Genomic DNA, 27,042 nt, shown 5'->3' with positions numbered 1-27,042 from the left:
AAGTTTAGTTGGTCATCAATTGTTACTCCAAGGCTTTTCACCATTTTGGATGCAGTAATGGTTGCCCCATCCATCTGGATTGAAAAGTTATGGTGTAGAGTCGAGTTGGCAGAAACTACAAGCATTTCCGTTTTTGCGAGGTTCAGCTGAAGATGATGATCTTCATCCAGTGTGAAATATCCAACAGGCAGGCTGAGATGCGAGCTGGAACCGAGGGATCATCAGGATGAAAAGAGAGGTATAGCTGGGTATCATCAGCATAGCATAGCAGCATTGTTATTTCTCCTTCAAAACCCCCGGGTTGCCAACTTTGGTAGAGTATTTGATCACAGTAGCCACCCAAATCCCGGTACATACAGTTACTAACACACAGTACAGTTACTTTCCCATCCCAGTTCTCACCAGTTATTTAGAGACCTTACCCCCGAACACCACTCCCCCCACGGTTTCCCAGATATTCTGAGACAAATGTTGGCAGATATGTTTCAGATATTTGACAAAAAGAGAAAAACGCATATTTTGTGGGCTTTTTGTGCCTGCTCCGATTGAAATTGAAATTGGGGTGGTGGATGGATGATAAAATTGTGAAATAATTGAGGTAGGACAGTTTAGTTAAGTATATGGGTTTGGTCTTATTCTGAGTGGAGAATAAATTGGAGAAACTATGACGTCTATTTGTATGCAAAAAACCAGAAGAGAGTTAGCATTTTAGCAGTTCCCTTGTCTCAAAGTCAATGGGTTTTTTGAATAGGATTTTGGTTAAATCGCTCAAATAAGGTCTGTGGCTAACAAAAAGATACTTTCACGTTTTATTCTACGACATAAAACACATCTGTTACAACATTAAAAAAATGGGACTACAGGCAATGTCGGAGACAACATACGTCATCGAGCTGATCTGGTCTGGATCGTAGCCCACTTGTGTTGCACATTTGGATTTGTCTGTTATTTCAGTATTTTCATAAATGGTATTTTATAGTAGGGTTGTGCGGTTTACCGATACTATGGTAGTATCACGATACTATGGCTCCAAAACACTGGCAGTGCCTCTGTAGTTTGCAAACGGTAGTATCGTCATTAATGGTCTATCTACAATATTTAGGGCCCTATCATACACCCGGCGCAATGTGGCGCATGTTGCGACGCAATAGTTTTTTGCTAGTTTCAGCTTGGCGCAAGAGTGGTTTTGAGGCGTTGCGCCATGCTGTTTAAATAGCAAATGCATTTGCGCTCATATGTGCGCCCATAGGCGTTCTAGTCTAAAAAGGAAGGCATTCTGAGGTGCATTGCTGGCGCGTTGCTATTTTAAGAAACTAAAATAGATTTTTCAATTGACCAAAACAAACCCGGTTTAAAGTTGCGCCTCGCTTACACACTGCTTAATACACACAAGATGTAGAGCAATACGCAAATATCTTTACATATGAAAAAAAAAAAATATTAAGGATATAGGATATAATAAGAATATATATAGGATATAAATATAAAGGATTAAAAATATTACAAAACATATTATTTTCTAGCCTACATAAATATGAAAAACCACTGCTTTTATGCCTTCTTCATCTTGGGGGACATTTCAGTTCATTTATAACGATTTGCTTTTGTTTAATGTTATTATTATTAGCAGTATTATTTATTATTTCCATATTTATATTTGTTTTATTAAAAACAAGCTTAGATTTGCCCACCTACAGGTTTTAGACTATACGGGGCACATCATGTGTTTTAGAATATAACTCGGGTTTTTGATCACACTTCGTTATTATTGTTCATTTATTTGTTTGCTGGATATTAGAACTGAATTTAGAAATAGTTTTTAAACAAATATTTGCACTTAACAAACGAAATTAATTATTTATAGGGTAATTGATGTCTGTGCGTAAAGGTTTCCCTATCCACAAGAGCGAAAGTGAAAGTAGATCATTTATCTCTCATTCTCGCGCTGTAGATGCTCTGTTTAACTGTTTTCTTGCAAGAGAAATGATCAGTTTTTCCACTCACACTTACTTTACGTCATGTAAATAGCAAATGCGCTTATGGCGTGACGCAACTGACTCTTAAAGGGAATGGGAGATGAGACTCTGATTGGTTTATTCTCAAAACACACCTATAACTCATTAAGAAAATAAACTCAACCCTTTTAGACCATGCGCCACGGCGCAAAGCAGATTTTTCCATCCTTATAATAGTAAAAATGCATTCTGACACGCCCTGAAAGTGTTTGCGTCCTGCATTTTGCGCTCAAAACCGTCAAAATAGAGCCCATAATGTTAGGTGTTGAAAAGTCACTAAAACACTCACACGTTTGACCATTTTATTTTAAAAGAAGATACAATTAAAATTAAGAGACAGTCTCTCAATAAGAACGACTCATAAAGTAAAATTCTGAATTACTTTAAATTGTTGCCTGATAAGACTAAAAAAAAAAAAACAACTCAGTAGATGAACAACTCAAAATAGCAACAGGAAACATTGAAAACAAATTTGACCACTTCATATAGCCTAATTAGTTTTTTATTTTGCTATTGCTATTTTTGTAACTAATTTAATTTGGTATAATTTGTTTAATCTTTATTTTAATGCATATTTTGTTGGTTAGTTATCTACAAAATACACAAAAAGAATGAACAAATTTTAGATGAAGCGATGTGCAAATAATACTTTTTTCAATAAAAAGGTATTATAAATTAAATTCAAGATCAATTATAACATGTAAAATATAGTATTTCTGACAATTTTCTTCAAAATTTGAGTTACTGATACTGAATTAATTACAGTATTGCGATACTTAAACTGGTATAGTATCGTAAGATGAATTAATGGTATCGCGACAACCCTATTTTATAGTTTCTAGTATTTTTCTAATTGGGAATTCACATTATGTGTGGATAATGCCTTCACTTGTACCATCAAGATAGATTAATTTGCTGATCATTTATTTTAATTAAACAATATTATGAAGATACTGCTTACCAGTGCAGCCTGTCTCTTTCCTCATATGTGATATAGTCGGCTTGTTTTTGTGACAAAAAAAAAGAATATTTAATGTTGTTCTGTGTCCATGATGGAACTTGCAGTCATATAGACTTGTCCTTCACTCCTCTTTTCTATCATCTATTACTGAGGTAAGCGAGCTTTGTGTATGCAAGCGATACATTTGTTTAAATATTTCTTATGATAATACTATGTAGGCACATTTATACATAGAGTTTCAAAACTTTTACAACAACTATAAAGCAAAACAAAAATGTATTTCCCACAAAAAAAGCTATCCAAAAGGCATGTCAGTCTATACAGATGTGTTTTTGTGTATTTATTTGTTTATAATATATAATGTGAATTATAATATAATAAATCGAGAGAGTAAATCTTTGTCATGGACCATATTTCTAAAAATAAGCTTGAAAAGTTGTCTGTAGCAGAGTGGTGCTGACGTCACAGGCAAACGCCCCAAAGGCTATGTATCCGTTTATAGCCTAATGTTAGATTTTCAGTTTATGCGTTTGCATATACAGATGCTTTCACACCTGTGAATCGATTCAGTTGTTCCGAAACAGTGATTAAAATTGTTACAATGTTGTTCTTTGTTCTTGGTGCGGTTCGCTTTTACACGGCAAAGTTTCTAAACGGACCAAAAGAGCTAAAAAAAAGTCACGTGCGAGTAAACTCTCCTTGCATTTGTCAGTTTCACTGTTCATTTTTCAGAGTCCCGCTCAGCTGGCAGGAGGGTGGTAGTGGTTTGGTGGTGTTTGACAGGGTGCGCGCGGCGTGTCTGAAGAGCGAGGAGGGATGCAATGGGGCGGGTTGAGAAGGGTGCGCGACGTATTTGAGGACCGGGAGGGAGACGAGCGATTTCTGGGAAATTATCACTTGTTTGCGGGCACCTTGGAGTCTCTGTGCATTTGCGGGAGACTAACGAAACTTTCGGGGAGACTTGGGATGTTTGGAATGACCTCCCGCCCTCCTCATAATTCTCTCTACATATAGCCGTATGCCTATTACATATATTCATAATACACTGTGATATAACCGGGCTTGGATCGTATCGCTCTTTCTATGCAATCGATATGCTCCAGAGTTCGTTTCAATCGAGCCGAGACCACCTCATTTAAGCGATCTTGAAGCGATTGTTTTGGCGCGGATCCGAGCGCGATTGGTGGTTTCACATATGCCAGACAAAGCGCGCTAACTGGGCAAACGAGACAGGTCCCGAAACAAATGTCTAGGTGTGAAAGCACTCCAAGATCCAAAAGTGCTAAAAGTTTTATTTTCGTGTGTGGATTATACATTTGGACAAATCGTGTAAGAGTAATGAACAGTGTTTGAACACAGAGCTTATTATTATGCTCTACAGAGCTTAACTTTATTCTTTAAAAAGCCTGTGGGAAAATCCTATAGGCATTTTATCGAGGGAACCAGTTTTATGCTAGCTGCCGATTAGAATACAAGATGACGTCATAGTTCCTCCACTCTATAGAATTATCAACTCAATTGAATGTCAATGATCAATTAGTTTTGTCAAAACGTCTATGCATGCTCCTCATGAAATTTGTTTGTAAAACGTCACTTGTAGAGGTACTTTAGAAACATTTAAACAAATGTTTTACTCATTTTACAATAATATTATTTATGTCAGATGATCAAAGTTGGAGTAGTTTTAAATTTTATCCTGGCTCTTTCATGATGTATGATGTTGTTGGATAGTTTCCCTTTTTTGAAGTTTCAAACATGCATGAACCTGTTGTAAAACTAACCCAATAAAAAACTAACAAAAAGAAGCTTCTCTAGGTCTCTAGATTCATCTAGATTTAATTTTGATTACAGTGAGATTTATCTAGATTAAAAAAATATCTATGCCTACCTATAATATTTTTATATTCTGGGTAAGGCATAAGACTTAAAAATGTTCATCCACTTAAAAATTGTCAGGCCGATAATTCCCATAATTCTGATAAGTAGCCCAAACTGTCTGTCAACAACTGTAGATTTGTACATCTGCGCACTCATGTTCACGCAGACAGATCTGCGGTTTGTGCGCCCATGTGCGTTCACGTGCACACGAGAGTTAGTTTTATATTCACATAGGTTCATTTTTGAACAATTTAAACATTTTAGAAGTGTTTGTGATTTTTATTCATCATAAGCTAAAGCTATCTTACAGGCAGAAGTCATGCAATCATATAGCTAGCACTCCTTCAGCAGATTTTTACAATTGCAGGTTTATAATCAGTATGATATCTTATCAGGCAAAGCATAATGAGGATTATAGTGGATCATTTTCCATATAAAACCAATGCCAAAATGTTTGCTGATTCAAAGAAAAATCCAATACTAAGAGGCTTCCCTAAATCCCTTTTAAAAAAAGTTAAACAGGGATGTAGAATTTAGTACATTAATAAAACATTTTTTTTTTTTCGACTTTTTAGTGTCTTGACATTACTTAAAGAAAACTGAATAATACTACATCTTTTACAGTTTTTCTTGTTTGCTTTGACCTGGTTAAAGAAACTAGGTTCCTCTTTATTTTCATTTTCACTATCCCAGCAGAGCAGAGGACCGGTCTTGCAAATGTGTAAATCCTTTCTCATTGGGTTGACACATTTTCCCCACCATTTTTCAAAACAGTTAACACAGATGTCATTCAAGCAGTCCAAACTCCATTGTTTTAGTTATGGCAACCAAACAGAAATCATCTATTCCTAACTATTAAAAACTACCAACATCAGTATGAAATCACTGAAGCACCGGTTTGACACTCCTTCACACAAATCTTCAATTAGCAATCAGTCTGCAAACCTTATAAAAACGATGGAAGGTCTGTGTTTTTCTGTGCCAGCATTGATGGAGGAGGTCAATATGGCTATGTCCTATACTCCCGATAAATTTGACTATATTAGTTTACATGTGTTTTCTCTAATATTTACAGTATTTTATTCCTTTTGTCTGTTTTTTATACAGTATTTCGGTTTTCAGCCACAGTTTGAAAAATATCATGAATTCAATATATATTTAATCAAAGCATATCTTATTCTGGATCCAATTCTTTGCAAAAAGGCAAATTTGACAGCCCAAATAGAAAGACAACAAATGCCATTTGCAATAAGCTACAATGGCAAGCAATGGTGGTGCACTGAGTTCTGTATTTTGTTGTCCATTGTGTAATGATTAATTGAAAGAGCTCATATACTTGTTTGCAAGTTTTGTTGTTTGAAGGTAAAACTAGCTTTTGTTTCATGTTTTAAATGTTTTGACACAATATGTGCCTTTTGCAAGCAAAATGTGTCATTTTTTCAATCCTGTGTGTTAACTGTTTTGAAAATGTGGAGTTTCAGTTGACAACTGCATCAAAGCAATCGAGAAAAACTGTAATCTTTCTGTCTTTTGTCCAACATATGTTTAAATATTATATAAATGCTTTTGTTGTTGTTGTTTTATTGTGATGTTTACTATGGTGTTTTTGCTTCTGAGTACAGAAAAAAATGTGAAATGCTTTATTGTAAATGTACAATAAATGTATATGCAATGCATTTGAATTTAATATTTCTACCCAAGTGAATACACTCCAACACTGATACATCTTCTGAAAAATGAGGTAGTTTTGTGCAATCTCAGCAGAGAGAGTGAGTGAGAGAAATGAGAGAGAGAGAGAGAGAGAGAGAGAGCGAGAGAGAGAGTGAGAGAGAGAGAGAGAGAGAGAGAGAGAGATGCGTGAGAGAGAGAGAGACCTCTGCTGTTTCTGCTCCTGTTTGATTCTCATGGCCTCCAGTCGGAGGGGGCTGGGAATGAAGCTGATGTCTGCCCCCTCTTTCACCAGCCTTCCAATCCACCAGTCATTATTGTACTTCTGCAGCACAAACACATACAAAAACATCCTCAGTGCTATTATGATTGTGCTATTAAGAAAACTGACCTGCAAAGCTTTCGTGCATGCATTGAACCACAACTCCAGCTCACCTCTTTAATGTGCAGAAAGTCTTTGGCTTCAAAGTTTATGGCAGCACCCTGAACAGGACATTCCTCATCTAGAGCCCCGCAATAATTCACATTCGTCTTCACTGCGAATGCTACAGGTTTGGACTGCCAGACAAAACTCCACAACTTCAGTGATTCACACATTTTTTTTTAAACTGTAATATAATCACTCAATCTTTAACCTTACAAATTTGCTCCACAAAAAAGATAGTCCCCTGTCCCAACACATGACCAAAGCCATTTGTATGATGTACCTTGGTTAAAATCTGTCTCAGCCAATCAACATTTGTGATGTCATCACAATTAAAACAGCTCTGCAGAAGCTGCAAGTTGAGACAACCAAATGTGTGTTGTTTACAGTATATTTGCTTTAGAGTTATTTTACACCTTGGAGGAAGGGCAACTTAAAGGCCCAGGTATACTTCAAGCTAAACTGAAGAACTAACTGAAATCGAACAAAATTCAACCAAAAGAAAGCTGACTTTAGGTTTGTTTCAGGAGTTCAAAACAGCTTCCCCAAAATTTTGCTTTGGCTCTTGAACACCATTGAGCTAGCATTGGTCCATGACGAGCACACATACAGTATGTGTTCTCTGGAACTCCGTCTTCTTTGCTGTGCGATTGAATCGTTTCTCATTCCACAGAGGTCAGACAAGGGAACGAGTCAGCATCCAAAATAACAACATCAAGTTAGCAACATGAACAATCAGAAGGGTCAAGTAGCAGAGAAAGTGTTAAATCCCAGAGTAAAAAAAGAAAGACCTTTATTAGTCTTAAAATGTCTTAAGGGGGCAATTATTATTAGTGATGTCCTAATCAGGTTTTTTTTTGCCCTGGAGTCCAAGTCATTTGATTTTGAGTATCTGCCGAAAGAAAAACCTGATCTGATACTTCTATAATGTATAAAAAAAGAATAAAAAAAGAGTAAAGAAACAGAACCAGGATGTCCTTATTTTTTATTTAATTCAGCTTATTTTAACATTCAATAACTTTGTTAACAAACAGAGCACTTCTGGAAGGTATTTTAAACAGTCAAGTAATAAATAACATAAAATATTCACTTTTGGACTGTACTGCAACAGGTAATATAATGAAAAATCTAAAATAAAAGCAAACAGCACCTTAACTTAAAATACCCGGCAGTCAATCCCAAGTTTACATATCCCATGGTTATGGAAATGTTGTCGTCATCCACTTAATAAAACCTCCAGACTGCAAACATACTCTGGCTTTCCGCTTCGAGCTGCTTCCGTGTTCTACTTTGCCGGCATTTACCCGATAGCATCTATTATAGATGTTTTAAAAATACACACATTGGCATAACTATAGCTGTGTTAAAATAGTGACTATATATACAGTTGAAGTCAGAATGACTAGCCCCCCTTTGAATTTCTTTTTGAAATATTTCCCAAACTATGTTTAACAGAGCAAGGAAATTTTCACGGTATTTCTGATAATATTTTTTCTTCTGGTGAAAATCTTATTTGTTTTATTTCGGCTAGAATAAATTAATTTTTACATTTTTTTAAAACCCATTTAAAGGACAATATTATTAGCCCCTTTAAGCTGTAATTTTTTTCGATGTAGTCCACAGAACAAACCATTGTTACAATAACTTGCCTAATTACCCTAACCTGCCCAGTTAACCTAATTACCCTAGTTAAGCCTTTAAAAGTCACTTTAAGTGGTATAGAAGTGTCTTGAAAAATATCTAGTAAAATATTATTTACTGTCATCATGGCAAAGATAAAATAAATCAGTTATTACAAATGAGTTATTAAAACTATTATGTTTAGAAATGTGCTGAAAACAATCTTCTCCCCATTAAACAGAAATTGGGGAAAAATAAATAGGGGGGCCAATAATTTGGGGGGGGGGGGTAATAATTCTGACTTCAATTGTTATATATATATATTAGAGCTGTCAAAATTAGCGCGTTAATGCATGAGATTAATTTGAAATATTTAACGCGTTAAAATAATTCAAGCAATTAATGCGGTTGCAGTTTTTTATTTCCTGTTGTGGCCGGTGTGTGTTCAACGTGCAAAGAAATATGGATAAGACCAAGGAAGTTCTTTTCAGAAGGAAAGTTTCACCAGCATCACCAGGCAGTCCAGCTCCAGAGTTTCATGCAATTTTGGATGTTTCATTTTTTATGTTTAGAATTTAACTACAGTTCAGCAGTTCACTTTCATTCAGCAACATATTGTTCATGCCCCATGAAAATAATTGGATGAAAATATGAAGTAAGGTCTGCTGGAAGGGTGTTGTTTTAATGGAATTTAATACCGCTTGACAAACGGAAAGAAAAACCTCAGCATTTCGTGACTCAGGTTGTCCTTAAAGGTTATCTGCTTACATGGTTGACTCTTAGTATTATCTTCATAAAACCAGAGTATTGGTTTCCATGTAAATGTACTCATTGAAAGTGTTAGATGATGTCGCAAGCTGTCAGAGACAGCCCATTCCTCTGCCTTTAAGTTGATTACACGCGCTCTCAAATGTTTCATTAAGTTTGACGTGTTTACCCGTACATACAACTTTTGTAAAGCGTCTGCTTTACACTGCTGTGTAAGAATCCTTGCTTGTAAAATACAGCCAGACTTTAGAACGATTAGTTTAAGCAAATTTGATGAACGCGATTGTGCGTGTTGATGAATCTAAACTGTGCGCATTGTGTGTGTGTGTGTGTGTTTCCTAGCAACAAGAGCAAACGCCTGACATCGCTGAAGGTGTCCAAAGTCTCTTTAAAGCATTCTATATGTATTCTATAGTCTTTGCTATATTCGTATCTCTCAAAGCTGTTTAGAATTAAATGTTTAGAGATGGTGTGACCAAAGTCCCTGTAAGAAGTCTATAGTCATTGGTATGTGCGTTTGATGTACCCCTTGGCCACATTGTCCCCCGATAATGTCCATAGACTGGACTGTTTTAGCAACTGGCGAAATGTTAGAGAGTACTAAGCAAAATTGCTTCTACTTTATTATTAATGTTCTCAACTCTCAATACAAGTTTACAATAACTACAATTGTTTGCATTTAATACTTTATTATTATTTACCTTTCCATTTTCCATATTTGCAATGCCTGTTTTTATTAGTTTTTATTTTTGTAGATTACTTTGAATCCAACATGGAAATCATTTCTGTTTGTTAATAGCATTGATTGATTGTTTTGAAATTCCAATGGCACTTAAATGCCTATGTTTTTATTTCTGTATAAATATGGCTTTTCACCATTAATCATGATTAATTACAAAAAAAGAGCGATTAATTAAAAAAATGTGGTGCAACGTGGTGGCACTTCTTGTGCGACAGGCTAGATGAAGCTAACACATGATCAAGAAACTGTTCTTCTCTCAAAGCCATCATCATCGTTGTGTTTAGGTGTATATGCAATCAGAGCGACACCTTTACAACCCCACCTACTGCAGCGCAGGGGTGTTGGAAGATTTGAACACTATATACAATGGGTTCTCAAAGTCAATCCTGGAGGCCTGTAAGAGCCTAGTAAGAGCTTGATTATCTAGACCAGGTGTGTCTGATTGGGGTTGGAACTAAAATCTGCAGGACACCAGAACTTAAGGAGCGAGACTGAGAACCCCTACTGTATACCCTCATTCAGCCTTTTTAAACTTCTTTTTGCCCTCAAACGAAAAAGAATTGAATTTGAAGTATACCAGGGCCTTTAGTGTGAATTGGTGAGTAAGCCAAGGTGTAAATTAACATTAGCACCTTCATACATCATACAAAATACTGGAGTCAGGACATTAACCACTTAAAATTCTGAAGTTACTCTCGCAATGATACTTTGTTTATTTCCACCATGCAAAACAGAAAAAGCACATGAAAGGAGAGCTGCAGTAACCTTGGCTCTCTCGAGCTGCAGCTGGGCCTGGCGTTCGGCTTCACGCCGATACGCCTCGCGGTCCTCCTCCGCTGACAGGTCGGAATCCGAAGGTCTGCTCGTGTACGAATCGGCTGAACCCTGCAGGACAAGACACAGGGAGAATCAAGAACATTTGATATATTGGAGGATTATAAAAGCATAACAAATAGCCCATGACTTGTTCTGTAAACATAGCTTAGAGTGTTCAAAACACTCTCATCCATCATTATAAAACATAATATAGCTACAGTAAGAGTCTAAGACAGATTTAATGAAAAATAAGATAATTGAACCAAAACAAAACAGTCATTTGGACTGACCTTTATAGCCAGACATTTGCAATGAAGGGATACAAGAAACATGGTGAAATGTAAAGAGACCTTAATCATCTACATAAGTATATTAATGCCTGCCCAATATTCTAAAACACTTCAGTGTATATTTAAAGCTGAACAGTATGACATACAATGTTACAAGTACAGCTTCTGTTCTATATGGAAAGCATTTATTTGATGTAAGTGCTTTTATTTATGCAGTATGTAATGTATAATTGTGAGCCCACTTTATATTAGGGGTATTTAACTACCAGGCACTTGCGTCAAACTAGATTAAAGGAGAAGCTCATCCAAAAAGGAAAATTTCTCACCATTACCTTACACTCAAGTGGTTCTAAACTTTTAGTAATATCCTCTTTTGTTAAACAAAAAACAAGATATTCTGAAGCAGGCTGTAATAAAGTAGCCATTAACATCCATAACAGGAAAAAAAAAATATGATGAACGTGAATGGTGTTTTTTTTCTTTAACTAAAAGAAAAAAATGGCTCAGCTATCAATTTGAGTGGATTGTGTTGTTATGTAGGAGGGATATAAGTTATGGACAGGTTCAGTGGTACAAGTTGATTGAGGTTGGAAATAGGTTTGCTGGTTTTGTTAAATTTAAGGATCGAAAAAGGTTTTTTAATTGTATGGGTGTATAAGTGTTGTGGAATCAGTTTAAGAGTTAGTGAATGTTAAAAACAAGTTTAGTTGTATAGCTGTTTAAGGGTTGATTAAGGCTGAGGACAGGTTTTGTGGTGAGGATATAAATGTTGGTAAGGGTTGCTGAGGGTCCAGTTTTGTGGTCTGGTTAGGTTTAGGAGTGGAAACAGTTTGCGTTGTATGGGTGGGTTTGCAAGTGGGTTAAGACCATGAATAATTGACAAGTTGGTTAAGGTTAAGGAACAAGTTTATGAATGAGTAGGGTTTAAGGGTTGCTAATGGTTAGGTTAATTGATTTTATATTGGTTACCTTGGTTAAGATTAGTGCTATACTTGCCTAATTACACTAATTAAGCCTTTCAATCGCACTTTAATCTGAAACCTTGTATATTGAAAAACATCTAGTAAAATATTATGTACTGTCATTTTATCAAATATAAAAGAAATCAGTTATCAGAAAAGAGTTATTAAAACTATTATGTTTAGAAATGTTTTGAAAAAAATCTTTGCATTTAACAGAAAATGAGGGAAAAGGTTGCTAATAATTCAGGAGGGTTAATAATTCTGACTTCAACTGTATATATATATAACTGTATATATATATATATATATATATATATATATATATATATATATATATATATATATATATATATATATACACACACACACACAACTATTTTCCTCCCTGTAAAAAAGGTAAGGGAAATATATATAATAGAATAAAAATATGAAACAAACTGTGATTTCAGCATCTTCACTGTAAAAAAAAAAACTTTCATTATAGCTAGAAAAAGTCCTTCAGTCAAGAACAGCGAGTGATTTAGTCCTTTTGTTGTTTGATCAATATGAAAAACTGTCGGCAGCAGGAATATTGCATGCTGTAACTTTAAGAGCAGTGCGATTCAGATATGGTTTCTCTTACGAAAATCGAAATTGAAACCGAATTTTTGATTAATTGCACAGCCCTAACTTTAGCTCGATTTTGAATTGCTGACATGTTTTGAGAAGTTTACGTAACAATTACATTGTGTAAACTATCTCAGACGCCAATAGGATATTTGTCATGCTAAATATCTGGAGATGTAGGCGTTTAAAATCATGCTGTGTGAAATGTGTTCTGATTGAAAATTACATCGGCGATCACCTACAGCCAATGAGAGAGCAACATCCACTAGTATAAGTATCTGCAGACCAGCGGATGGGGAGAAGTTTTCAGTCTATTTGGACCCAAGAAACATAGTAAAACTACTGAAAATTTGGCAGGAGCACCCATGTCTGTTTGACATGTCATCTAAGCAATAACACAACCAGGTCAAAACAGAAAAAAAGTCAAGGAGAAATTGCTAATTCCCTTCAAAGGCCAGGTGAGCAAAATAAGTAAATTTTCTACCCCACTATAGGTTTCTTTCTCACTATGTATTAAATAACGAAAGATATACAGTACTATGTCACCTCACATTGTTTCCATGTAACTTCTTGCATGTGTTTGTTTGTGAGAGACCTAGTTTGCAGACCGAGGCATATTTGTTTGCGATTTTTTTTTTCCGATTGTAAAGTCATGCGGTGTCAAACTCCCTGTTGCCGATCCATCTTGCAGTGTAAACAAAGCAACGACAGAATTCTAGCCCTGATAGTCATGCAGTGTGAAACATCTGTGACACAACTATTTTGAAAATCGCGCAGTTAGGGGTAGGTTAAGGTCAGGCACAGGCTTTAGTGGTTTGGTTTAGGGCAGGGGTCACCAATCCTGGTCGTGGAGGGCCGGTGACCCTGCAGGGTTTAGCTCCAACTTGCCTCAACACACCTGCCTGGGTGTTTCAAGTATACCTTGTAAGAGCTTGATTAGCATGTTCAGGTGTGTTTGATTAGGGTTGAAGCTAAAATCTGCAGGGCACCGGCCCTCGAGGAACAAGTTTGATGACCCCTGGTTTAGGGGTTTATCAAGGGGTAGGTGATGGTTAGTGTTACGAGTAGTTGTAGTGTAGTGTAGTGTAGGCTTGTGTGTGTGTGGTGTTTCTCTCTCTTTCTCTCGCTCTCTCTCTCTTTCTCGCTCTATAAGTATTCGCAGGTGTAGCGGATTACGTTGGGACGGATCATGATTGGCGCTTGGACTGGCGGCGGCTGTATATAAACTTGCAGAGAAGATGGCTTCGATGGCTCCCCGTTCTCTCTCGATTTCCCTGCCTGTACTCAGTGGAGAAAGTGATCCAATGAGTGTTTGCTTGTATTTCTTTGTGCCGTTTTTGTGAGATGCTGTAGTGATGTTAATTTTTAACCGGAGATTGAAGCCCGGTTTTTCTGTCTTCCTGTCGGGCTTGGAGCATGGTAGGGAGGTTTGGTGCCTTTTATTTGTTATTTTCGTTTTCTCCTGTGTTTGTTAGTAGGGAGGTAAGTTTTCTGTATTTTATTTTATTACTTGTTTTCTAGGGAAGTTTGATTTAATTAATTTCGCTTGGTTTATTGTCACTTATTTTGACTGAACCCCTCCTGATGTTATTTTTGCTCCTTATTTCTGTAAATACATCATATTTTCTTGTTAATTCTCAGTGGTTGTGTTTTTGGTTTATATTTTGGGGAGAGAAAGCGCGGTGGCACCAGGGATTATATTTTTAATCCCTGTTATTTTGTTACGTTTTGGTTAAATCTCTTTTTGATTAAGGATTTTTAATTTAATTCGTAACAGTTAGTGTAGTTAAATATTTAATTACAAGAAATAATTCCAGATATAAATACAAGGAGTTATCTTTTAATAAAGGTAAATGTTTGATATATAAGAGGTCATCGTACTTGAAGAATGTTCTGTAAGTTTAGAAATTAAAATGTCCTTGTTACCTAATGGTTAGGACTTATGATTAAAAGGTCACAGGTTCAAGTCCCGGCCCTGGCAAACTTTGTTAGTCAGTGTTGCGTTTATAATTGTGACACATGGAAGGTTTTGGGTCCATTTCTTTACGATGAGAGAACAGCTTGCATGTAGATCCATATGTGTGGATTACAGTGGTCTGTGTTTGTGATGTCGCTGTGAAAATCAGCATGTGCATGTAATGAAACTCCCCTTTTTATGCAAACTCTTCCCTCTTTCACTGCTTGGTTTGTGGCCCTTTAAATGCAGCGCACTAGGTTAGATACTGAGCCCCTTGTCACAATTTCCACTTTTTTTTTTTTTTTACTTTAATACACTTTGGAGATGGTAAATTTAGTTAACCTTTCTGACAGATAAACATTTAACAGATAAACAACTGGCTCATTTACTCATCTAGTCGTGACATTACAATGATAAATTGGATTAAATTTAAATCATAATTGAAGATCAGCAAAGGTTGTTTAAAGAGAAAGGTCTGAGGAAATGTTTGTTTACTCATACTGACGGCATATTTTATTAATATAATTGAAAACTTGACATCACAGTTTGATCACATTTAAAACTCAAAAGTGCAAAAAACCAAACCTGAGGATGTCAATTTTCACACTGCTAAAACTTGAAAGTGAAAGCAAACCATTGAAAAGGGCTCAAGTTCACCGTGCATCCCAGATGTTTTCAGTTTATAATCATAGAAACTATTTTAAACCACTATAAGAATGTGATTAAGCACTTTGAGGGCAAATGAGACTGCACTGACTTTTTTCTGTCACAGTTTAAAAAAGAAACTGGGTTAAAGCATCTTAAGGTGTTGTCGGTTCATTGTTTTAAAATGTGGGACCAGACTTTGGCTAAAATATATTTGGTATCATGTAATTCTCCTTTGAAAATGTGCTTTACGTATCAGAATATCAATGCCTTTGTTTTGGTCTGTGTAACTCCACCCATAACCAGTTTAACCAAATATAATTCTTCGGGGTACAACACAGCTTATTTTATTTCAGTCATTATAGCTGCCTCAACATACACGGACTTGGCCGTAAATGCAGCTTCAGGAGGACAGAAGCATCCTGCGAGAGGCAGATTCAGAGTTACAAAAATCCACATGAAGTGGTTTTAAGTTTGCAAACAATGCAATTATTACAAATGCAAACATTAGCTGAGCAGCTTACAGTGTAAGGCTCGATCATCAGGCACACTCATTCCTGTTGGTGTTGACAATCTGGCATCAAGTCTGAGGAGAAGGACAGAGTGCAAAATTCCTATCCAGTATTTTGAATATAGACTACAATACCTAGTTCAACCACTGGGTGTCAATGCTACATACAGCCCCTTTAAACACCTTAATGCGGACTTTTACCTAAAACTAGCAAACTCTGGAGCCCCAAAACCAGGGTAGAAAAAAAGCTTATTACCTACAGATTTTGATGTTTTTGGAAATAAAATCGCGTAAATGTCATCTATATGAATCTCAGATGAATGTATAATTTTTTTTTTCTAAAGCTAGTTCATGACCCCTTTAATTGAACAATTAGCACATATTACTTGATGACAAAATGTAAAGTGATTCCACTCCGAAATATTTGTTTAATATTGAGGTTCAAGAACCTTAGATCTCAGATTACACACTAAATAACAAACAAAACACTGTGTGAACAGTAAGCTGTTTTACAACATTACTAGGCCAAATTAAATGCCTTTTAGAATTTTAATGCATAGCATGTGGAAAATGTTAATTTAATCATGAGCTTAGTGATGAAGAAAAGCTTAAATCACTTCTATTTCCTGTACATTCAACCGCTGTAGCAAAATGCTTATAGTCAGTGAGTCATCAAATGCATTTCCAGTGGTCTGTACAGTCCTAACAGGCACAGCCAGCTTCAAACTATTCACAGAAACACACAACAGACACACTCCAATGAGGTAAAAATTGAGTTTGTATGCTACAAATAATGATAATTCATTAAATTCAATGGGATATGTGCCATTGAAATTCTAACACTCCAATTTCATCTGTATGGCCTCTAAGGTGACGAATTACTACAGCACTAGAGCGTTGAGCCTGAGGCAGTCATGTAACTCTCACAACAATGATCCAGCAATAAATAATGAAACAAAAATCATAAAAATATGCCAATAACAGCCCAATCTACATTTCAAATCAAAGCCAACATCTTCCATTTGCATTACAATAATAACAATGAATTAAATGTATTAAACCATAAGTCATCCAGACCAACACCCTCTCAAATATACAATCAGACAAATGAACAAGTGACCCCATAATCCATTGACAGAATCCACAACCAGGTAAATTCCACCTACCTTCTTCAGGACAATGGTTAGTGGTGTGTTTTAACGCTATCTCATTCTGTCATCTGAGAGAGTGAGAGACCCTAGTACTCTCAAAGCATATTCCTGAGGTCTTGTACTTTTCTGCAGTCCACTTAAAGAGCAAGAACGGTCAACCGGTGCTCAATGCTAGTCAAAAACATCAGCGAGATCTAGCACCCAAAACAGAGCGGTTATGATGACTGGCCTCAGAGCCTCACAGCAGGGAGGGAGGAAAAAGAGAGAGAGCAGGAGCGAGAGACTCGGGAGACAAATGAAAATGCGAGCAGGCGGTACAAGCTGTTAGAAGAAGAAAAAAATGGAGGGAGGGTTGAAAATGAGCACCTCAAGACTAGCCGAGCTGCAGTGATCAGAACGCTTTAGGGGAAAATGGCTGGAAATTGGAATGCTTACCACCATTACCAACAATAACCGTTTTTAGTTGTGTCCACTATGATACCAAAGACTCGTGTCAGCATTTTCTTTTATTTCCATCATGATTAGTATTTGAAACAACCATATTTGATGTTCAAAAGTTGCCCCACAAAACCTTACTGCATTAATTTATGGACTATAGTAGTGTTTAAAATGGACAGTCTTAACAACAGATTGAAACAAAATGATTAAATATTTAATTTTAGTGTGTGTACATAGAAAAAGGTAACAAAATAAAGTTACACTCCACTTTTTCACTCCACTTTTTTTTGGAAATAGGCTGATTTTATAAGTCTCTTAGTTACACCCTACTATTTTGGTGTCTGACGGAAAATGAAAAGTTGTCATTTTCTAAACTGATATCTCTAGGAAATATATGCTGCGTCCCAATTTGCATAACTATACTACAGCCTAAAAGTATGTACTTTTTTTGTAAATGAGTCTTGTCATCGATCCCAGTTGTAAAAGCAACAAACCACTTGACCTCTAATTCAGTGGTCACCAAACTTGTTCCTGGAGGGCCAGTGTCTTGCAGATTTTAGCTCCAACCCAAATCAAACACACCTGAACAAGCTAATCAAGGTCTTACTAGGTATACTTGAAAGCAAGTTGGAGCTAAATCCTGCAGGGACACCGGCCCTCCAGGACCGAGATTGGCGACCCCTGCTCTAATTGATCATTTGGAAAAGTGGCAGAAGGTATATTTTTCCCATGAATCATCTGCTGAACTGCATTTAGACCTATTGGAACCCGCATTGACCTAAGATTCTCACAGTGATCAGTCAAGTTTGGTGAAACTTGACTGAAACTTGACTGAGGAAAAATTATGGTTTGGGGTTACATTCAGTATGGGGGCGTACGACAGTTCTGCAGTGTGGATGGCAACAATAACAGCCTGAGGTATCAAGACATTTGTGCTGCCCATTACATTAAAAACCACAGGAGAGGGCAAATTCTTCAGCAGGACGGCACTCATCATACTCCAGCCTTCACATCAAAGTTCTTGAAAGCAAAGTCGGTCAAACTGCTCCAGAATTGGACAGCCCAGTCACCAGACATGAACATTATTGAGCATGTCAGTGGTAAGATGGAGGAGGCATTGAAGATAAATCTAAAAAAATCTTGATGAACTCTGAGAGTCCTGCAAGAATGCTTTCTTTGCCATTCCAGATGACTTTATTAATAAGTTATTTGAGTCATTGCAGATATATAGGGATGCAGTCCTCCAAACTCATGGACGTCATACAATATTAAATCTTTGTCCACTGCACCATGACTTTATATTCTGTCTATACTGTACATTAATTCTGTTAAGCGACAGGACTTTTGTCTAAGCAAAGTCAGACCTTACTGTCCTGATTAAATCATTAAAAATTAAGGCATGATCATATTTTATTTTGGTAAAATAAGCGTAATCTTAGGGCCTTTGTCTTTCATATAAGCCACTTCAGATACCAGATGATCAACTAGAAATCAAGTCATTATTTGTTGTTCCTAAAACTTGGATAGGTGACAAGACTTTTGTCAGGCAGTGTACTTCCTCATTTATAGATTGTCATGTTGCTTAGTTACGTCCCTTGTCTATCATCTCCACACATCATACACATTTCTTTTATATTTAATTATCTATATTTGGAGAGCAGGAGCAGGTTAAACAGCCAATTACAAATCTTTCATGGAGAGAAATCTCCTCAGATGTTTGTATAATTTTGCATTTAGAAAATAATGTCCAAACATATCTTGAGACAAGTTCACTTTTTTGTTCCAGATGAAATTTTACACAGAACACGTGATTTAAATATTTTCAAGTTGGCTAAATGTTAATAGTCTTTGAAACAACTTTACCAAAGCTTCTCTGCTTGATGCTTGGTCTTTGCGCGTGCCTGTGAAGGGGTAGAGGTATCCCAATTCTCTTTAGCTTGAAGGTGTTGGGCTAAAGGCTGATTTATACTTCTGCATCAAACGCACACATCTGGGGCCTCATGTATCAACGTTGCGTACGCACAAAATCTTTGCGAACGGCAGATTTCCCGCTCACGTTTGGTTTACTGACGATGAAATTAACGTGAAAATGTGTGTGGGTCCATGCCAATTTCATGCCTGGCGTACGTGCATTTCTTGTGTGTGTTTGTTTTATTTCCATTGGTGACTCCTACAGGCAATTATGTTAAATTGCACACTACAAAGTATTTTTGAGCCTTGCAATGGCAGCTGTATGGGACAGGATTATCCGCATGTCTAGCAGGTTTATAAGGTTTCCATACCACGCAGTTGACCAGCCAAAAATTAAAGCGCAATTTGTAGCGATCGCTGGTTTTCCCAATGTAATCAGAGCGATCGACTGCATGCACATTGCTATAAAGGCGCCATCTGGAAGACAATTTGCATAAATGAATCAGAAACATTTCCAATCAATAAATGTGCAAATAATATGTGATGCTCAAATGCGCTTAACATAATACACATACTTATTAATGATTCCTACTTGTTTTCCTCGCGATGAAGAGTAGGCAAAATTTGATTTGTAGTGGGGGAAAAAAAGAAAAATGAGTTCATCAGATGCTGGATTCGAACCGATTTCATGATTGAACGTGTCAAAACATGTTGCCATGCCCTTTACTAGCTACACCACCCATGCTGCTATAGAAACTACAAAATTTAACACCTTTACATTGGACCTTTCTTTTTTAATTCAGTCACAGTGCGATGTTTAGACCCAACTGCATTAACTGCGTCAGCTAAATTCTTCCACTCTATTTTTTTTCTTTTGTTATTAATTCCGGAGGACAAACTTGCAAATAACAAAGTTTTTCTCCAGTCTACCTCAGAAAAAAGCACCACCAATTCAAATTCTGTTAAAAGTTTCCCTACTTTCTTGCTTTTGCTTTTGTTTTGCCAAAGTAGAGTCATTAGCATATTCATATGGGGAAGGAGGCAGGAAAGGGTTTTGTGCTTGTGCACGTGCACTCAGTTTTACGTTAATTCGGATATACAAAGAGAATATGTGTGGGATTCGGGGTACGCAGTGTTTCATACATCTGAATTTTTACTGCGTACACACATTTACAGCTTTGTCCTTATACAATGTTTTAGTATGATTTCAATGCAAGTCTTACATGAGGCCGATACATGAGGCCCCTGCTCCGGCGCAGCCTGTGCGTGGACGCATAGCCCTTGCCATGACCGTCACCAACACGCACCTCTCAAAAAATGGAACTACACGTCGCAACGACACGTATCCCAAGCTCTGTGATTGCTCGGCTTGGTATCGCTGACCGAGAGCCGCGCGAACCAGTTTGAGCAAGTGCTTACAAGTGTCGAGTCCCGTTTTGTTGTGTATTAACATTGTGATTAAAGTTGTTCCACGCAAAATGAGTAGGTTTGAGCTTCTTCTACATTAAGGTAGCGTTTAGAAAAAACAAAACACCAGGTCAGAAACTCGACAATAAATGAGGAATGGAGAGGAACATTAAATCCTCACTGCTAACTAGCGTTTCGGAAGGAATATTGCAGAGCAACACAAACAGCATGCAGAAGTATAAAAACATAGCAATGTGCAAGGCATGCGCTGTGGGTCACGTTGATCATTTGACGCAGAATTATAAACCAGACCTAAGGGGAAGAGCTAGATAACCCTTGAAACAGAGGTTTTTTTCAGTACCACACTTGAAACCAAGGGGTATGAAAATTTCCCAGAATACACCAACTACAACAACATGGAAGTCAGGAGATGCACAAATTAGTATTTTTTGTTATTATCACGAATTTTTACAACAAACAAGCTCATGTTTTAATATATTCATACTGATGCTCGTGTTTTACCAGCTAAAATAAAATCCTAAATCTATAATCCATAATAATAACTCTTGTATAGTAGTCCCATAACATACTTTTACATCTGTCACCTTTTTTTTAACATCAATTACCTTTGTGCATTGTCTGGTATAATGGTAATGTTTTCTTGCGTTACATTAGCATGCACTAATCTCCAAAGATTCACTTCTCTATAAAACATATGAAAGTGTCTGCCATTAACCCAGTGTTCTAGCATATTGTTTGAACAATACCATATTGATGAGGTATGAGGTAAAGCACACACACACACACACCCTTATCGACTGCATTCATGACAGCCGACAGAAGAAAAAGGCGAGAAAGTGCAGACATTAGCATATTTAACTCTCTCCGCTTCTGAACAGAAGGCTTATTTCTGCAGACTCAGCTGTTTCTTTGTGTGCTGTGTGTCATCGCCACTGTGTAGCGTTCATCCAAAACGAGTCATTAATCTTCCTCAAATATGTAATAGAGTATTTCGAGAACTACTGTGTTTTTGGTGAGGGAGACTAATTGGTGGAGATATATTGGCTGGCTCACTGAAACGTCTACGGTCAGTTTTACAAAATAATCTAGATTTGTACTGTATATGTAAATCAAATGGTTGCCAGCACAATAGTTGCTAAGGTGTGTTTAGACTATTATTTCAGCATCTTGATATGTGACCGGGATTATCACATTGTATTTGGTTGCTAGGGAATTTTTTTTCCTGTTTGTTTTAGAATTTTATTGCTATAGTGGTTTTTAGTGTCCTGCAGGCAGAGGACGTAAATATGATGTCATATTGATGGTGTACCCCAACGTCATGGGGACATTGGATTTTGTTTGGAAATGAAAATCGGGTTGATGTCAGAACCCAACATCAGGCCAACGTTGATGTCCAACCCAAAATCAACCAAATATCAACGTCTAATCATGTTATACCTTGACGTTGTGTGGATGATCAGACGATTTTGGTAACTTTTCAACACAACATTAACGTAACTTGACATCGTTATTGGACATCAAAATGACGTTGTTGTCGTTAGACGCTGGATAGACATTGAATTTTGGTCACCTGACATCATGACACCTAATATTAATAAGGTCTTATGATGTTGTGTGCCTGCTGGGGGGTTTTCTGACTGTTTATAATTTGTGGTTGCTATTGTGTTTAGATGTTTTGTAACAATTTGTTATATTGGTTGCTAGGATATTCTGACAGTTCTTTTAGCATATTAATATGTGGTTGCTATGCTATTGTCAATATTTTTTATTGTACTTCACTCATATTGATATGTGGTTTCTACGCAGTCATCCCTGTGTTTGGGTTGTACACTATCACTTAGTTGTGTGGCTTTTGAGAACTTTTTAATGCACTGATATGTGGTTGTTAGGGTATTCTGACTGTTCATTTGGTATTCTGCTATGTGGTTTCTGTGTGTTCATACGAGTTTTTGGCTGCTCTTTTCACACTTTGATAGGTTGTTGCTGAGGTATTCAGTCAGTTCCTTTAGAATTGTGATTGCTGTGGTTGCTGTGTGGTTGTTGGGGGTGTTTGGGCTGTACTTTTAGCACTTTGATATGTGGTTGCTGGGACATTCTGCTATTTGTAGGATATTAATATATGGTTGTTAGGCTGTTTTACTGCAGATTTGTCATGGCAGTGCAGTTGTGGAGGTATTCTGACTGTTTATTTGAATTGTGATATGTGACGGATATGTCATTATTAGGATGTTTTTACTTAAATAATTTTTAAAGATTTTTGGCTTCTCAACATCGAATTCTGCACGAAACAAAAGTGATGCAACTAAACAAAGTTATGTCAACTGTGCGCAAGTTTGAAACTCCGAGCTTGGACACAATATGCAGGCACAATGAATTAAATGCTGATTTTAACTATGACTGAGGCTATTTACCAAAGACCGTTCACATATCCTGTCTTTTGCAGGCACAAGTTTGTAATTTCCAATGGAGACATGCAGCTTGCGTGCATATTGGCAGCGATGTGACACACACTTACCCTTTCCGGGCACACCTAGGGCGTACTCACACTATGTAGAGTTGCCTTGAACCGGGCCAAAGCACGCTTGTCCACCCTCCCGGATCCCCTGCACTCACATTACATTCGGGCCTGGGCACGCTTACGTCATCGATGATACGCTGTTCAGTAAGCGCTCTCGCTCAGCACAGTGGAGATTTCTTTAGTTATATCACTGTAGTCGTTTGATATGGAGTGACACGCAGTCAATTTGGCCCAACAGATCAGCCACTTTTGATGCTCATAAACTCATTAAGTCCTTGTGCTGCAGGAATTAGGAGGTTTGCTGAGGGCGCAGCTGTGGTGCTGTGAGGGGTTTGTGTCTTTAATAAACTAGGACAGTTTCATTGAACAGCAAGAAAGATTAATAAATCCTAATCAAACAGTCCCTTAAAAGTCATATCTCCCTTTCAGTTTTGGACTCAGGCACGTTTTGCACTCACACACAATTGTACCAAACACACAATATGTGAACTGCGCCTGAGCCTGATTCAGAGCACTCAAACTTTTCAAACGATCCGGGAAACGGCATAGTGTGAGTAGGCCCCTAGTTGAAAGAATGTTGCGAGCGCACCGTGCAAGCTGTGAGCGCACCACAGTCATGTGACAAAAACTGACTGTTCAGCTTCATACTTTGTATGAAATATACAGATTTCTACTGCAAAGAGAAAAAAGAAAAATACCAAACAATTATGTAACAGTATAGTTGATCAAACACCCAGACAGTCAAGTGGTAACAGATAAAACAGAAAAACTACACACAGCATACATTTAGTCCTTATTTAGGTTCAAAAACAACATGAAATATAGCCCACAGTCAGTGCAAAACTCTCATCTGTGTCTTCAATCTTTAGCACCACATGTAACTTCTTGTTAGAAAATAATTCCATCATTCCGAGTTCATAATAGTCCAAAAGGCGATGATAATAGTTAAACATGGCAGTTTGTTCAAGTTTTAGGTTGCAGAAGCATCATTTGCTGCTGTTTTTTTCGGCATCTTTATTTTTTTTTTCACGCTTCACTCTCGCGTTTGTTTCTTTCTGACAGGATCGCATATCAAAGCGCTTTAATGATGATGAGCAGGTATTTAATATGAGCTCAGAAAGTTTGTTATTTTAAATATAGATGAGATCGCGAGCTCTCTGGACAAAGTGAAACCGCTAGCACTTTTAGACCGGCTTGTAAAACAACAACAGGGCACAGCAGATTTAGCTCTTCTTGGCTTTGTGGATGTTAATCAAGACTACCACAAGGTTTGTTTGAGCTCGGGTTGACCATGGCTCGTTATTATATTATATAATATTACGATGTAATGGCTCGGCTGTGTATTTAAAACATGGCGGTTCCTTTGTTTTCATTCTGGCTTGTTGCGCGAGCGAATGACATATCGCTTTAAACCAATAGCATTCAACTGCGCATCTAGTTCCATTTTTGGTACACTTGGTACCCTTTGCAAAGAGTGCTGAAAAAGTGGTACAGTATGGTTCGATTCGGTATGCCTTTTGACAATGGAAACGGCCATAAAAGCGTACCGATCCATACCATACCGTACCACTTATAGATGAAAATTAGATGACAAACTCTAGACTTTAGATGAGAATACCCAATTTTGGTGTTGATTTGATAAAATCCCTAGGAGGAGTTTATTACAATACAATGCCTGGAAAGGGCAAAAACGGCACTTTTTCGGCAAAGGAAATTAAAAATATCCCATTTCCTATTGGGTTTGAGATTTCGCTCCAAGAGACTTTTTTGTACGTTTTGATGTCAAATGTGCATATGTGGCGCTGTCGAGTCATTTTGCCACACCCACTTACCAGGTAAGAAACTCGACAATAAATGAGGAATGGAGAGGAACATTAAATCCTCACTGCTAACTAGCGTTTCGGAAGGAATATTGCAGAGCAACACAAACAGCATGCAGAAGTATAAAAACATAGCAATGTGCAAGGCATGCGCTGTGGGTCACGTCGATCATTCGACGCAGAAGTATAAACCAGACCTAAGGGGAAGAGCTAGATAACCCTTGAAACAGAGGTTTTTTTCAGTACCACACTTGAAACCAAGGGGTATGAAAATTTCCCAGAATTTTTTGATATGCGATCCTGGTTTCTGACAGGATCGCATATCAAAGCGCTTCAATGATGATGAGCAGGTATTTAATATGAGCTCAAAAAGTTTGTTATTTTAAATATAGATGAGATCGCGAGCTCTCTGGACAAAGTGAAACCGCTCGCACTTTTAGACCGGCTTGTAAAACAACAACAGGGCACAGCAGATTTAGCTCTTCTTGGCTTTGTGGATGTTAATCAAGACAACCACAAGGTTTGTTTGAGCTCGGGTTGACCATGGCTCGTTATTACATGTATATAATATTACGATGTAATGTCTCGGCTGTGTATTTAAAACATGGCGGTTCCTTTGTTTTCATTCTGGCTTGTTGCGCGAGCTAATGACATATTGCTTTAAACCAATAGCATTCAACTGCGCATCTAGTTCCATCTTTTGGTACCCTTGGTACCCTTTGCAAAGGGTGCTGAAAAAGTGGTACAGTACGGTTCGGTATGCCTTTTGACAATGGAAACGGCCAAAAAAGCGTACCGATCTATACCATACTGTACCACTTATAGATGAAAATTAGATGACAAACTCTAGACTTTAGATGAGAATACCCAATTTTGGTGTTGATTTGATAAAATCCCTAGGAGGAGTTTATTACAATACAATGCCTGGAAATGGCAAAAACGGCACTTTTTCGGCAAAGGAAATTAAAAATATCCCATTTCCTATTGGGTTTGAGATTTCGCTCCAAGAGACTTTTTTGTACGTTTTGATGTCAAATGTGCATAGGTGGTGCTGTTGAGTCATTTTGCCACACCCACTTCCGAAACCTATAACAAACATAAATTTTCGCCACTTCTTGGGAAGAAGAAGAAGAACCTGTCATGATCACCAGCGATCTAACCACTAGAATTTGCTGGTAAATAATCACTTTCACACGAACTCTAATGTTATGGACTGCAGATCCCAATCATGCGATACACACAACCAGTTCCTGATCCTGACTGATAGCAAACACACACTTGTTATCTGTTAAGTGACATCACAACATGTTTCCTTGCCTTGCCTTCTGTGTTTTGATCCTTTGCTTTGTTTTGTTTGATTATTCCTGTATGCTGTCTGCCTTCTGACAATTTGCCTGCTATTTCGACTACGACTTCGGATAGCCCTCATATATCTGTTTGCTCCTGTGTTGATGATTGCTTGCCTGACCATCCTTTCAATACAACCCTGCATTTGGATCCTCACCCATGTTGTCAGTGTCACATCCCTAGTTACAGAACCCAAAAAATGTAAATAAAAAGTCATACACATTCCTTAGAAACGGTATAGCAGAAATTTTTTGTGGTTTTAAAACCTTGACTTCCAAACCGCAGTATACCTTGAAAACGGTTATCATCCCTTTCCTGCTTACTGGGTCGTTTTGGGGTCATGACTTATATTGTTGTAATATAACTTATATGCATAGTACAGTATACTATACTATTTATAGGGTTTTAATAATAAGCTGCAATAATTATTTCCTTCTATCTCTCAACATCCACATACTCCTGAGCCGCCACACACTCCAACACTAGTTGCCTTTCGCAGAAACCTACGCTCTCTCTTACCCAATAGACTATCCACCATTGTTTCAGACTCTCTTCTCCCACCTTGC

General features: G+C 37.3%; 1 protein-coding gene across 13 annotated transcripts in view; it reads right to left on the bottom strand.

Annotated features, from left to right (window-relative positions):
• cacnb3a (calcium voltage-gated channel auxiliary subunit beta 3a) overlaps window positions 1-27,042 on the bottom strand; it is an 83,633-nt gene that overhangs the window by 28,242 nt on the left and 28,349 nt on the right. For 11 of the 13 annotated variants that reach the window (XR_015522903.1, XR_015522905.1, XR_015522900.1 and 8 more), the window contains 3 exon segments: window positions 10,842-10,961; window positions 6,958-7,080; window positions 6,729-6,847 (listed from right to left, as the gene is read on the bottom strand). Coding sequence is in view for 6 of the 13 variants with exons in the window: in XM_087305949.1 (XP_087162075.1) it covers window positions 6,729-6,847; window positions 6,958-7,080; window positions 10,842-10,961 (362 nt within the window). In the remaining 7 variants the exon portion in view is untranslated. 13 annotated transcript variants of the gene reach the window in all.

This window comes from Danio rerio, chromosome 23, assembly GCF_052040795.2.
Source record: "Danio rerio strain M-AB ecotype USA chromosome 23, GRCz13ab, whole genome shotgun sequence".
NCBI lineage: Eukaryota > Metazoa > Chordata > Actinopteri > Cypriniformes > Danionidae > Danio > Danio rerio.
Note: the sequence above shows the minus strand (reverse complement) of the source record. Positions and strands in the feature narration are given on the sequence as shown.